This window comes from Xyrauchen texanus, chromosome 43, assembly GCF_025860055.1.
Source record: "Xyrauchen texanus isolate HMW12.3.18 chromosome 43, RBS_HiC_50CHRs, whole genome shotgun sequence".
NCBI classification, from domain to species: Eukaryota; Metazoa; Chordata; class Actinopteri; order Cypriniformes; family Catostomidae; genus Xyrauchen; species Xyrauchen texanus.
Genome location: NC_068318.1, coordinates 14,149,984 through 14,163,964, shown reverse-complemented (window position 1 = coordinate 14,163,964; position 13,981 = coordinate 14,149,984). Strand labels below are relative to the sequence as shown.

General features: G+C 37.4%; 1 protein-coding gene across 1 annotated transcript in view; it reads right to left on the bottom strand.

Annotated features, from left to right (window-relative positions):
* Nucleotides 1-13,981, bottom strand: part of LOC127635837 (exportin-7-like) — a 42,441-nt gene that overhangs the window by 7,930 nt on the left and 20,530 nt on the right. Inside the window, exons 7-25 of the mRNA XM_052116080.1 lie at nucleotides 13,433-13,598; nucleotides 13,076-13,149; nucleotides 12,856-12,975; nucleotides 11,942-12,088; nucleotides 11,575-11,747; nucleotides 8,459-8,652; nucleotides 8,266-8,371; nucleotides 7,591-7,726; nucleotides 5,454-5,527; nucleotides 5,290-5,370; nucleotides 5,081-5,144; nucleotides 4,877-4,985; nucleotides 4,157-4,263; nucleotides 3,907-3,995; nucleotides 3,590-3,697; nucleotides 3,422-3,504; nucleotides 3,035-3,249; nucleotides 714-852; nucleotides 382-542 (exon numbers count right to left, since the gene is read on the bottom strand). Coding sequence (XP_051972040.1) covers nucleotides 382-542; nucleotides 714-852; nucleotides 3,035-3,249; nucleotides 3,422-3,504; nucleotides 3,590-3,697; nucleotides 3,907-3,995; nucleotides 4,157-4,263; nucleotides 4,877-4,985; nucleotides 5,081-5,144; nucleotides 5,290-5,370; nucleotides 5,454-5,527; nucleotides 7,591-7,726; nucleotides 8,266-8,371; nucleotides 8,459-8,652; nucleotides 11,575-11,747; nucleotides 11,942-12,088; nucleotides 12,856-12,975; nucleotides 13,076-13,149; nucleotides 13,433-13,598 — 2,346 coding nt within the window. The remainder of the gene's footprint in view (nucleotides 1-381; nucleotides 543-713; nucleotides 853-3,034; nucleotides 3,250-3,421; nucleotides 3,505-3,589; nucleotides 3,698-3,906; nucleotides 3,996-4,156; nucleotides 4,264-4,876; nucleotides 4,986-5,080; nucleotides 5,145-5,289; nucleotides 5,371-5,453; nucleotides 5,528-7,590; nucleotides 7,727-8,265; nucleotides 8,372-8,458; nucleotides 8,653-11,574; nucleotides 11,748-11,941; nucleotides 12,089-12,855; nucleotides 12,976-13,075; nucleotides 13,150-13,432; nucleotides 13,599-13,981) is intronic.

Below are 13,981 nucleotides of genomic sequence, written 5' to 3'. Positions count from 1 at the left end.
GCGAAGTTGTCATGACAACTAGGTTTGCGCATACGCGCCTTCCAAGGATTTCTGAGAACAGAGCGCGAAATTGCGATGCTACTGCCCGGATTAGGCAAACCTGTCTGATTCCATTCAGTGCAAGTCATCAGAATAAGGTAAATGATTAATGAGGTTAATAATTAGATGCAGTAGTCCCAACAAGCATTTTAAATGAAACTGTGTTTTTTTTAGTAGGTAGATCTTATTGAGTTGGTCATATAAAAGTAGATCATCACGCAAAAATGTGTGGGCACCCCTGATCTAAAGTAACATTGTGCAACATCGAAATATGTTTTAAACATGTATTTCCTGGCAACAATGAATGTATCAAAGCCTCAGTCAGCTGCAGATGGAGCTCACCTGTTGAATCATCTCAGGGTGCTGCTGCATTATGTGAAGGAAGCGATCGCTCTCCTGTGCCATTGGTGCCGCTCTTTTCTTAGTGCTGCGTGACAGCTGCTTAAATAGATAAGTAACTATGTGGTCCAGGCTGGAGCAGCAACCAGTGCAAACCATTGTGTCTGTGAGAAGAAAAATGGAAATATTAAAACACCATCTGTCTAAAAGAGGACCATTAGCCTCTAGACTGACAACTTAAACAGCCATCACCCATGTAAGGAACATCTTTGGGAGGGGAAATAATTTAAGTGCAATGATTGTGATGGCAGTCACACTGAAGGACGGCTTCTTACCAAGTGCTGTGAGCCCCTCTGATATTGAAGACAGGATGTACATGACCACATGAGGCTCCAGACTGGCAATGAAGTTCATATGGTCTTGAGTTAGCACCTCCAGAAGTGAGTAGTAAGACTGACTAAGCTTTGGATAGTCCTGTAAAAACAACAACCGACCAAAGTAACCAATCCAAATGATTACTTATACTTGTGATCATGTCAAGTAGAGCTGAATATGCATTAATATTAGCTGCTATGGTTGAATACAGAGGGAAATGCTACCTTCAAGCCATTCTGAAACCCTACTAACAAGCAGGTAAATTGCAATGTAATGTGCATTCAAGTCATTTTGTTTGGAACTAAATGGATGTGTTGGACAATGTCAAATTTCTTGAGACTTGTGTCTCTGCAGAACAAAAACTGGCATTACCTAATCAGTGAGCGTTTTCAAACCAGGATGGGCATTTTTCAACGGCTAAAGTTTGATTTATTTTTGTTGCAGTGAACACCATTTTCTGAACTTGGATCACACGATCAAAATTCAACTAATAAAACTAAGATAGCAAGCAACACCAGTCTAAAATTGGCTAAATTAGTATTTTTTTTTTTCTGCTGAGCTTTATAGCTAGAAATCAACAGTAAACAAAATGCAAACAAATTAAATTGTAGTCAACATTCACAATCTAGTTTGTTTTTTCTGTTGTTACAACTTGTGAGTCCAATATCAGTTACCTTCTGCCATTAATTATGCTGGTTTACCAAAGCCAATATACTGCTATTCTATAAACGTTGTTTTTATAAAATCCCTAAACTGAGACCAAAGTTTCTAACACTATCTTCTCCTAGAGCTTTCAGGCTTCATCCAACAAAATCAGCACAGACCTGGTACAGTGTGCTGTCTTTTCGGACAAATGGTTTTGGGCACAATGGATGACCAATAATAAAAAAAATCCCATTAAAGATGGTGTAAGTGATTTTAGCCGATCTGGACCATTGTATTAGCCATGCTCCCCCTTTCCAAAACCCAGACCCTAAAAGATGCCATTGAGACCAAGAAGCTTTAATTGAGACTGACACTGAGCAGAAGCAGTTGTCTAACACAACAGTAGCACAATAGCACCCTTAAATTACATTTTTTTTGTGTCTGAAAATGGCAAACAGCCTCAGAGATCGGTGTCTGAAAATGGCAAACAGCCTCAGAGAACAATATGAGAACATGCAAAATGATTGACAGGCAGAATGTGGCATGGACCGCGGCCCACTGACACATTTTTGCTCGCTGTTTACAGAGTGTAGTCACAGAGACTGGTGTGATATCTCAGGACATTTATTTCTTTAATATCTTTCAGGGAGTAGGAACATTTTCTGAATAACTTTCCATAAAAAATATAAATCACTTACAGCACCTTTAACTTAGATTGGACAGAATTTTCAAGAGGGCCAATGGAATGCTCGTTAATTCAAACTCCAACTGTCAAAAAATTCTAATGTAAATAAACCCACAAAGGGCCTTTGATCTGCTTTAAGTTGACCTCTCTAAAAGTCCCTTTTAAAGCAAGTCAGTCCACTCCACAGCCATATTTAGAAAGCTAGAGTACAGCTATTTTCAATGTAAACAAGCATGAAAGTACAGCTCCTTTTTACTTGAATGTGGAAAGACCGAATTCTCTAAAACGGTTGGTCAAGATTACGATCAAAAACATCCTCAAAACCAATGGTAAATCTGACAATAATGGTATCATAAATTGGGCCTCTTAAGATCAGATCACATAAACACAGAAAAAAAAATCAAGCTGGTTCAGATAATGCGCATGTGTGTTCTTAATTTGACTGACAGGTGATGTCTATATCTAAAAGGTGATTGGCTCTTTACCTGCAGGACTTAATATTCTACATCTGTTGGCAGTTGCATTTTCTCCCATTCATTTTAATTCCAGTGGTCTGTCTCTGCTATCTCGCTCTCTGTCTCTAGCTAGTCTGTCTGACCAGCTAGCTCTTTGTCTTACTGTAATGATTTCTGTATCTTCATAAAATTTGTAACTTTTAATATAGACAAGGCTTTGTCAAGTCAACATCAAAGTTTGTCTTGACAAACTTTACCTATCTAGTTCTTTAATTTACATAACCAGATAGCTTTGGATATGAATAATTTAAATGACAATTCAGAAAGTTGAGAAGCTCAAAGAGTTTCCCACCAATAATCACAACAATCTACTGTGGCATTTGTTCATGTTCAGTCATCTTGTAAACACAAGTATTCCAACATGACTTGAAGGCAGCATAAGGTCTGTGCTATTCCACTTATCTTGGTTCAGTATGATACGAGTAATGGGTCTCACCAGCAGGTCACTGTGAGGGATGGACAAAAGCAGCTTAATAAAGGTCTGCAGGGAGTTGTCGAGGGCATCATCGCCATATAGACGGAAGACACCAAAGTTGACATAGTTGCCACTTAGTACGGCTTTCAGCATGGAAAAACAGATGGAAATTCCTTTAAGTTTCAAAGCGTACACCTGATCTTTTGGCAAATCACCTAGCGTCAGGATCCGATTACCTTGAAGTGAGGAAAAGATAATATGATAGTACCTATATTCTTTTTTAAGACATTATTATCTCAAGTGTCTAGAATTTATTCCTGAACACAATTAACAAGCCACAATATCCATGTGGGTTAAATTTTGCTTTGCAAGGGTTAAGGAAAACAAGGACAGCAAGAGAGAATGTACCATATGTTGTTATCATCTTGCTCGTCTCCCTAAAGAGTAGTATGCCATTTGGCGACGACACGTCAAATTGTAATCTCTGTGACCTATATGATGAAAAAGCACTCTTAGTAGCCACAGCAAATGCATTGCTTGTAGATGGTATTAGTGCACGTACTCCTGTTTTCGTACCTGTTGTGGACAAGCTCAGCCATCAGTTTGAGGACCGGTGTGGTGCAGGCAGGTACATGGTACCAGAGCTCTATCGCCCTCTGTAAGATGGGCATATAAGAGGGGTAACTGTGTAAAAACATGTCTGTTAAGGAAGATTTTGAAATTAGCATCCCGTTACAATCTTAAATGGCCATTATCTTAGGAGATTTTTATTTGTTTATATTCAATTTGAATAAATTAGTTAAAACCGTAGCGCAAATTATGTAAAAAAAATTAAATTAATCAAGCCTGATTAAAAACAATAGAGCCTAAAGTGACCAAGCTGTAAAGGATACATCCAGTCAAATAGCATCATAAAGCTGGTCTTGGCATTGAAGGCAAAGGCAATTCCCCGCAGATCTCTCACCAGTCCTACTAAAGTCCTCTGAATGGAAAGAGAGAGAGAAATTTTTTTATCTCTCACATATCTATCACAGAAAACACTAGGAACATATCATGAAGGTCAGTTCCAAATGGGAAGACATAAGGGCATCTTCAAATGCTGCATGGCATTTTGATGAGGTGTTGTATGAATAAGAATCTCACTTTTGCTTCTTGTTCATTGAAGGTGTTGGTGCTAAACATCTGAGCGACGGCCTCAAACGCAGCAGTGAGAGGAAGCATGAACTGCTCAAACTGGTCCTCATCCTCTCCTGTCAAAGACATGGTAGAGCATAAGTTAGTGTCCTTTTAAATGATGTGGTACTGTACATCAAACCACCTCTTCATATATGCATCACTGAAACATTGCGAGTACAATATATTAAAGGGGTCATCTTTTTCTTCAAAAACATTTTGTAACTTTCTGAACCCAAAACTTCCTCCTCAGTCCAAACTTTATTACATTTATTGAAACCAAGATGCAAAAACAACTTGTTCTGAATCTTCTTACACCAGCAAATTGAATACATTATGACATGACTGTCCAAGTTTACAAATGAACTAAACTAACAATATAAGAGTAAAATAAGTATAAAATGTGTGAAAGTTAGCCAAATCTTTAGCTCTTTATGATTGTGTGTTGCACCTACAGCTATGCATACCTTTTGGAAGGATACCAATGTTAGAAACGAGTGGTTGAGATTTATATTTTATACATGTTGAAGTTCATTTTTAGTTCACATTAAGGGAAAAAAATGAAGAAATGTATGAAATGACCACTTTATAATTTAGTTACATAGTTGTTACAATAGGATTACAGTGCAAAATTAAATTGGTATTAAGAAAGCCCACTGTATTTGAAATGTGAACTAGAAATACTCTTACCCAAATCAACCATAAGAAGTCTTCCCAGGGCTGTGTAAAATGTGGTCCGACACCTCATGTCACTGAGGTTGGCCTGATTGTTCACACCCAGGAAAGAAAAGTGCTCACTCTGTCACATAAAAGAAATGAGAAATTGACAGTTTGTTACAGTTCTAACAGAAGAAATTAATGCTATGCGGGGGAAAGCTCATGATGGTGACTTACTGTATGGTTGTTTAGCATGAACTGGACCGCGCTGAGTTTCACTAGTTTTCTAACACTGCTGTAAGTAAGAAAACAGGTTAAGGAAAAACACACAAGAGTGTATTCACTGTCAAAACATCTACCATCATTCCATATGCTTGCATGAAATTAAGGTTAATCAGTTTCAACTGCAATGCTGAAATTATCTAGTGTTGTGTGGATAAGGATATCCAATAGAAAGGTCGTTGAGAAGCTGTAGTGTCTTTGATGTGATTGGTTCACACTGACCCCAGTACTTCAGGTTGGTGATTCTGTATTAAACACAAACACATGACTTATTAGTTATTATAAAAGCTTTTATTATTGTATATATCAGAAGCCGACATATACTCACATTTTTCCAATGAAAACACTGAGTACCATGGTCTCATCATTTAGGCCAAGAACTTCTGATAGTCTCCGATACAACTGGGGATCAAACAAACTTATTGTTATTACTTGTTATCTTGTATACTTTAGCAGTTTACACCAGTTACCTGTTAAAAGGTATGAAAAATAAAATTACACTAGTGGTTGACCGATATAGGTTTTTAAAGGGTTAGTTCACCCAAAAATGAAAATTATCCCATAATTGACTCACCCTCAAGTCATCCTAGCTGTTTATGACTTTCTTCTATCAGCTAAACACAATCGGAGTTATATTAAAAAAATATTCTTGCTCTTCAAGCTTTATAATAGGAATGAATGGTACCTTAGATTTTGAAGCCCAAAAAAGCGTATCCATCCATCAAAACATTAATCCATGCGGCCCAGGGGGTTAATAAAGGCCTTCTGAAGCGAAGCGATGGGTTTTGCATATTTATAACTTTATAAACTAGAACCACTGGCTTCCAGTAACGGCCGTCTACGCGTTCACTGGCTTCCTCCATCCTTTGTGCTTTCACCTTCGTCACTTCTCACAGGAGCTTAGACTACGCCTACATCATTCACCAGAACTCGACTCTCTCTTGAATACGTGGACGGTCGTTACCGGAAGCCAGTGATTATAGTTTATAAAGTTATAAATATGGATATTTTTCTTACAAAAACTCATCGCTTTGCTTCTGAAGGCCTTTATTACCCCACTGGAGCCGTATGGATTACTTTTTTGACGGATGGATGCGCTTATTTTGGCTTCAAAATTTAAGGTAACATATACTCCCAGGATATTTTTTCATATAACTCTGACTGTGTTTGGCTGAAAGAAGAAAGTCATACACACCTAGGATGGCTTGAGGGTGAGTAAATTATGGGATTATTTTCATTTGTGGGTGAACTAACCCTTTAAACGGCCCAGTGATATCTAGGCCCAGTGACATCTAGAGAGTAGACTGACTGATAAAATACTGATTTAAACAAAGACATATTAGTTTAACAATGCAACAATACCAAATCAGATATGCACACACTTTTTATTCAGTATTCATCAACAACACTGTTGGTAAATTTTTAAAGACACAAAGGGGACCTTTGAATTCTGTTAATCTGCCAAGTGGGCATTGTTATTGGCAGATGACAATTATCTCAAAATGGCCAAATATTTGCCAATTTGGCCTGCCCAATATATCGGTCTATCACATATAAATCAAGAGGAACATGGCCAAGAGAAGCAAGCAACTAATTTAACATCAATTTACAAGGGAGTGACACAAATCCATAAATACTATAGATTTGGTGATAAGAGGAGGACAGCAGCTCAGAATCAAAATTAAATGTTGTTGACTGCACTTGAATACATGACACAGAAAGCTTGGAATTTAAACTTATTTATATTAAATACTAAGGTTTGGATCCCATTATCAACCATGTGCATTTATCAATTATCTTGAATTATCAATACCCACTGGGCCTGAAAGAAAATATAGTTCTGTATTCAAGACTGTACTTTTTTATGTAAAGGAGCAACACTTTTAAGGTGTTAAATTCCAGGTCTAAGTATTGATTAGGCTTTAAGCTTATTTTAAATGTACAACAAGCTAGAGCATTACTAAATAGTTTTAAAGCAGAAGCCAGTCTTTCTAAATCACTTATCTTCGCTGATCACAGTTTGAAAACTGAACGAGAGAAGGAAAAAAAACTTCAGCTTTTTGGTTAGTTGAGACAGAACACTTTCATCTCCAACATATTTTATTTTTAAGCTTACAGGTCCATTTAGAAACCCAGACTAAACAAATAACAAAACAAAGCAGTGTAAGGACAATAAAGCATTCAGTACAAGTCAACTGCTGAGTCAACCATCTCTTTTCAAAGCCCAGACACAACACCATTAAAAGAGATCACCATTCAAATGTGTTCAAATGTAAAAGCCAGTGAACGCTTAGACATATCAATAACAAATTCACTGCAAAGTGATTTTTTTTTTCTATTCTTTGTTGCTTTTCTGTCCAAACAAGCAAGTAAAGGAGCAAATCTAGCTTTGCCAATCTTGAATTTTGTGCTCATGCACATAGACAAATAGGAAATCACAAAAGAAATGCGATAGCTTTAATTACCTTTGATGATTTTTGCACCTGGTCACCGATGTAGATTTTGCGGAACTGTTCGAAGAAACTAAGCATGGCTAACTCGAGCTTCTCATTTCCTGCTTGGGCCAGTCGAGAGTCGGTGAGGTTCATCAACTGCAAGACTCTGAAATTATGAAATACAAAATTTACTTTAGAGCAATAAGAGGCTGTGAATTACAATCAGTACATTTACATTTGATTTCAGTCAGAATAAAACAAAATTTAATTAATCTTTTTAAAATGTCATGTTAATTCTTTAACCTGATTGAATCAAACCGAGTGACCAATCCAATTTTTGAAAATTGGGGCTAACTGATTTAGATAATGTGACTGTAGCTAAGCTTTGTCCAGCATGTATACACATTCATCTGACCACAATTTGACATTCAATGGTTCACATGCACCAAAAGTGATGTGCAACATGTATTTAACACAGCTGATGTCCTTCCTTCAAATATTTGATTATGCATTGTGTCATGTATACTCGGATAGACAGATGAAGACTATGTTCGACTATGCAAAAACCCACTGAAGTTCAACTATAATTGTGCATGTACAAGTATTGAGTTATATTACCATGGGTTTTCAATAAGAACTATCCATTTAAATCACACTATGCTTGATATTTAAAGCACTAGTCAATATGTTCAGACGATTCCTCACCGACACACAAGCTCTCCATCCATTGCATCCTGCTCATCTGTGCTGGCGAAGGACACTCTTCCTCCAATTACTGCACCAATAACGTACACCAGCCACGTCAAACGACCTGGACAAAAACATGATAGCATAAGCATACTATCGGAAATTGAACATTATGGTAGGTGTGGATTTTGAGAATGTGCTTTAAGCTCACCCTCCTGCACTGCTATGTCTATCGTGCTGGAGTTGGTGGATTGCAGCAGTTCCTGGTAGGACTGGGCGGACTGATCAAAGAGCTGGACGAGCAGGGCGCAGGTCTTCTCATACTCGCATCGCCCAATAGTGGACAGCTGGTCCAACTGTTGCTGCACCAAGCCAGCATCATCCAATGGGTCTTCAAGACCATCCCTATGTAGACCAGACATGACATTAGAATAACACAGGTACCAGTTGTCCCTGTCTTATTATTGTCCATTAAATTTTAATTAGATGAGTTTTTGTCTGTCTATTACTTAAAGTTAGACCAAACTAATTGTGAAAACCGGTTTACAAAGTTCAAATTCACATAAAATAAAACATGCGCAAGGTTTTAAAATGCAACAATGCATCTCTTTGAACTCACTCACCCAGAGTCTGGATTATTAGTGCATTAATCAGTTCTTTTCTTTCTTTTCTTTTTAATCAAGATAATGTTACTTTTGACAAATAATACACTTATTCATTACACATTGTGTGAACATTTTTCGTGCCAATAACAAATGCTTTATACTTCAACATTTGTATTGTATTCGGTGTGAAATGTAATGTTGCTCAACCAATATATCAGTTTTACCTTTTAATCGGAAATTATCGGTTAACTATAAAAACCAACACTGATAGTTTTCCCCCCTCCATGTTCCTCTGAGAACAAAACCTTCATCTGGTGAATATACAGACTACAAAAAGCTTAATGTGGTGAATATTAACATATAGAGCATTGTAGCGGAGCCAAGACTCTGTCATCATCACTGCTTATGGACTAACTCGACTTACTCATAATTCATGCAAAACATTATAAAAAAGACACATATCAATTGACAAGTGATCGCAATTGATGAAATAAGATCTACTGTTAGTTACTGCTCATTCAGCATTTATATGCCCATTTCACAATGTTTAATTTATGAATGAATGTTGCACTTACATAGCATTTTTTAAGCGCCTAACAGTGATGTTTTATAGTGATTTTACTGTAATATATTGTAGATGCCTTTTCACACAAAACATGAGCCCTTCATGCCTGGAATGAACATTCTCTCTCTCTCAATCCCACACAAAGATTTTTTTCTTTGCCACATGTCAGGAGCTGCTGCAGTTCTAAAAACCAGCTGCACAGGTGGCGCTAAAGCACAGAAAGCTGTTTTGACCACCAACAATAAATGCTGAAGGAACTCATGAACCAGCAGCGAGAACGTCTGGTTTTTCCACTCACCCTCATGCCATCTCAGATGTATATGACTTTCTTCTGCAGAAAACAAATGAAGATTTTTAGAAGAATACCTCAGCTCTGTAGGTTCATACAATTCAAGTGAAGAGTGCCAAAAATCTTAAGCTCCAAAATCCACATAAGGGCAACATAAACATAATCCAGTGGTTAAATCCATGTGTTCAGATGTGATATGATAGGTGTGGGTGAGAAACTGATCAATTTTCAAGTCCTTTTTCCTTCACTTTCTCCTCCTGTTTTTGATTATTCATATTCTTAGTAAAATTCACCCCCTTTTGTGATAAACAAAAAAAACGACTTGAATATTGATCTGTTTCTCACCCACACCTATCACATGGATTTAATCACTGGAGTCATATGGATTACTTTTATGCTCCCTTTATGTGGATTTTAGAGCTTTACATTTTTGGCACCCATTTACTTGCATTGTATGGACCTACAGAGCTGAAATATTGTGTTCTGCAGAAGAAAAAGTCATACACATCTGGGACGGCATGAGGGTGAGTAAATGATGAGAGAATTTTCATTTTTGAGTGAACTATCCCTTTAAAAATGGAAATAGTTATTTTTCTCCTGTGGGTTCTCTTAACATGTAAATAATATTGCTGCATCACTTCCTTGCATCCCACTGAAAAAGCTCTCTGATCTTACATGTATAGTTTTCATAATATATTCCATATTGCTTTATTTTTTCTTTTGCACTTAATCTTACGCGAGTTCTCATATCTCTAATATCAGTATAGTTCAAATTGACAACATTACGCAGTGATGTTTTTTACTTAACATATACGCATAGCAGTGGCATATAATCACTTATTTCAAATGATAACGTTTTAAACGTTAATATAATTTTCTTACACTTTTTGTTATCACCCCTTAGACTGTGTACACATGATAATGCTGTTTGTCAACTCAAGCAGGTGCACTGAAATAGTTTGTTAAGTGTCTCAAATGTTTTCTCATTGAGCAAATCAACAACAAACTCTTCATCACTGCTGCAGCTTGCAGAGAAATCAGTTTTCTTTTTCTATCAGCTTGTAAAAGTACTAATCATCAGTCACAGGTGGAGGGCAGACCAGCAGAAAGGTGCTTTGCACCACCTACTCTACCGGGGTAAAATTGCTCCACCTATTGTAAAGGGCGTGAATGTGCCAATGGCGGACATTTGCATCGCTTTCAATGTGCGAGTGCCACTCGCCGGCGATTCGCCTCTCATAACCGTGTTGCCTTTGGTGTGAAAAGGCCTTAAGAGTGCATGCTTTGTTTCCCTTGAGTGTTTGTGTGAGATGAAAGCATAGATATTTTAAAATAATAGTCCCTGATGTATTTTGGGCTTGTTTATAATTAAAAGTCCAGCAGTATGCACCAAATCATTTACATTTATGCATTTGGCAGACGCTTTTATCCAAAGCGACTTACAGAGCCCTTATTACAGGGACAATCCCCCAGAGCAACCTGGAGTTAAGTGCCTTGCTCAAGGACACAAAGGTGGTGACTGTGGGGTTCGAACCAGTGTCCTTCTGATTACCAGATTACCAGTTATACCAGTTAGACCACTACACCACCACACCACCACAAATCTTCATATTTGTATTATTTTTTGGTTATTATTGAGATTATGTCTGTACCCATCACTCTAAGGAACGACTAAAGTAAAAACAATTTAACATTTAATAAATAGATTTTAAAAACTATCTGCCGGTTAATCCTCAACCTTACCACCTTAGTTATTGTTATCAGCAAAACTCAATATCGGTCGACTTATAAGATGTGTGCATGTATATTACAAGCTGCATTGTAAATAAACTACTCTGCTTTCATCTCTAGATAAGAGCTTACTCTACCTCAAAATGATGTGCACGGACTCTAGGCGAGAGGTGATGTAGGCCTTGGTCACCTCAGGGGTGTAGGTCTCCAGCATGTGGGGCTCCGTTGCCTTCACGTAGGGGACGGAGGCTGCCAGTCGTTGCCACAAACTCAGCAGATAGTGCACACTGTTGGGGGCAAACTCCCAGTGCTGTGAGAAATTAAAGCAATTATCATCAGTCTTTGAAGGGCCAATTTTCATATGATTTTCATTCCATTTCAGCAGTAACATTACAATGAATTGGCTACTGGTTGGTTTAAGCTTCAATAAAAATTCTAACATTACTGAAAGCAAAACAGATGAGCAGTTCGCTCTGTGTTTAGTATTCAGAGACTTTCACTCACCTGCAGACTAGTTACGGTGAAGTTAGCGATCAGTCTTATGACCTCGGGGTAGTTCTCTACTTTAACAAGTTCTCCCAGCTGATAGTTACTTTTGAGTCGAGCCAGCAGTCGGCAGAACTCATGGTAGTTGTTTGGGTCCGACAAACTCTACAAAACCAAATCAGGACAAAAATCGCATAAATGCCGTTACCTGAATAACCACATGGACGAATCTTACAAAACGGTAACACTTTACAATAGGGTTGTATTCGTTAACATTAGTAAACACAGTAGTTATGAACTAACAATGAACAATATTAATAACAATAACAAAAATTTGGATGTGAAAATTAAACTAAACAGGCAAAACATGTGACTTTCAGATGTAAAAGTGGAGATTTAGAGTAAAAAAAGGACCTACATTTTGTTCTGTTTCTCACCCACACCTATAATATCGCTTTTGAAGATTTGGATTTAACCACTGGAGTATTATGGATTACTTTTATGTTACCATTATATGATTTTTGGAGCTGGAAATGTCTGACCACCATTTAATTGCATTTTATGGACCTACAGAGCTGAAATATTCTAGTACAAATCTTTCTGTTCTGCAAAAGAAAGAAAGTCATACATTTTTGGGGTGGCATGAGGGTGAGAATATTATGAGAGGATTTTCATTTTTGGGTGAATTATTCCTTTAAATCATGAATTACTGGAACAGCTTGGTAGTATTTGTGAATTTATTTTATCCTAATTAAAAAACAAATCTTTGTCTGGACAGTATGATTTTCATTATTGTCATTGTTATTATAATTTGGGGGGTAAATGTGCTTAATAGTCATGAAAATAATGTCACAATGCACAAAGTTGTATATGTTCACATTAACTAATTTATTATGAATTAACATGAAATGACAATAAACAAGTGCACATACTTGAGGGTTCTCCAATATTCTCTTCACACCATCTACTAAAAGGGAGAGGAACTTTGCTCTCTCTGCATTGTTGAAGAGAGATCTTCGAACAGATGCAATTTGGACTAGACAAGACAAAACCTGGAGAAACAAATGAGCAGCACATTTAACACTGAACAGCTTACACCGCATGGTGTTGTTTTTCTTCACGTGAACAATAGGCGATTTATCTGACACTCACCAAGGGAGACAGCGAGGGAGGGATGGAATGATACAAATCAAAAAACAGCTGCAAGGTTGAGGAATCCAAAAAGGCTGCAAAATGAGAGCATAAAAAACAAAAGGTAAATATGATTCATAAGCACAAAACATGAAGCTTTTTGTCTTCAAGTGCTTCGCAATGATCAAATGTGTAAGAGATAACAGCCCAACTAGCTAAAAACTTCAGTGTTCCCACCCTTTTGACTAACAGATTTCCATGATCTTTCCAGTTGTTCATCAAGACATAAAATGCCTTATATTTACAACATGTACCAACATATGATACCCAAACAGAAAAACGAATTCATTCATTGTGTGACAGGAAATTAAATCACACCTGATCTCCAGCTGGTGGGGATCTGGACGGTGCACAGATCATCTGAGGACTCATCGGTGGATGTACCAATAAAGTCGAAGTTTAGGCAATTGTGTGCCAGTTTGAGTAGCTGCATGAGCAGCCCATGCTGGCTCTCATCATTTAGATTCAAGTTCTTCCCAGAGGCCTGAAATCATACAGAACAATTTAGTGACTGAACTCATCTGAGCCTTTCATTGACCATTTCAAGGACTGTTTGTCGGTTTAAGGAAGTAACGTTGAACATTTCCTGCTAGTTGTCAAACTCAATCAAAACAACGGTGGAAGTCACTTCATTCAGTGACTTTACCACGATTAACATTACTAACATGATTGTCATAAAACGCCATTATTCTGTGTTTGGTTGTTTGGTGGCAAGAGATCTCTGGATGTCTGGAACTAATGGAAATTCAAGTGTTTATATTTCTGAAAAAGCAACCACAAATGGATGCATAAACCACAGCAAGATGGCTGGGTACGTGCAGTGCTAAAAACTGTAGCACACATATTATCTCTGGTAGGTGAACTACA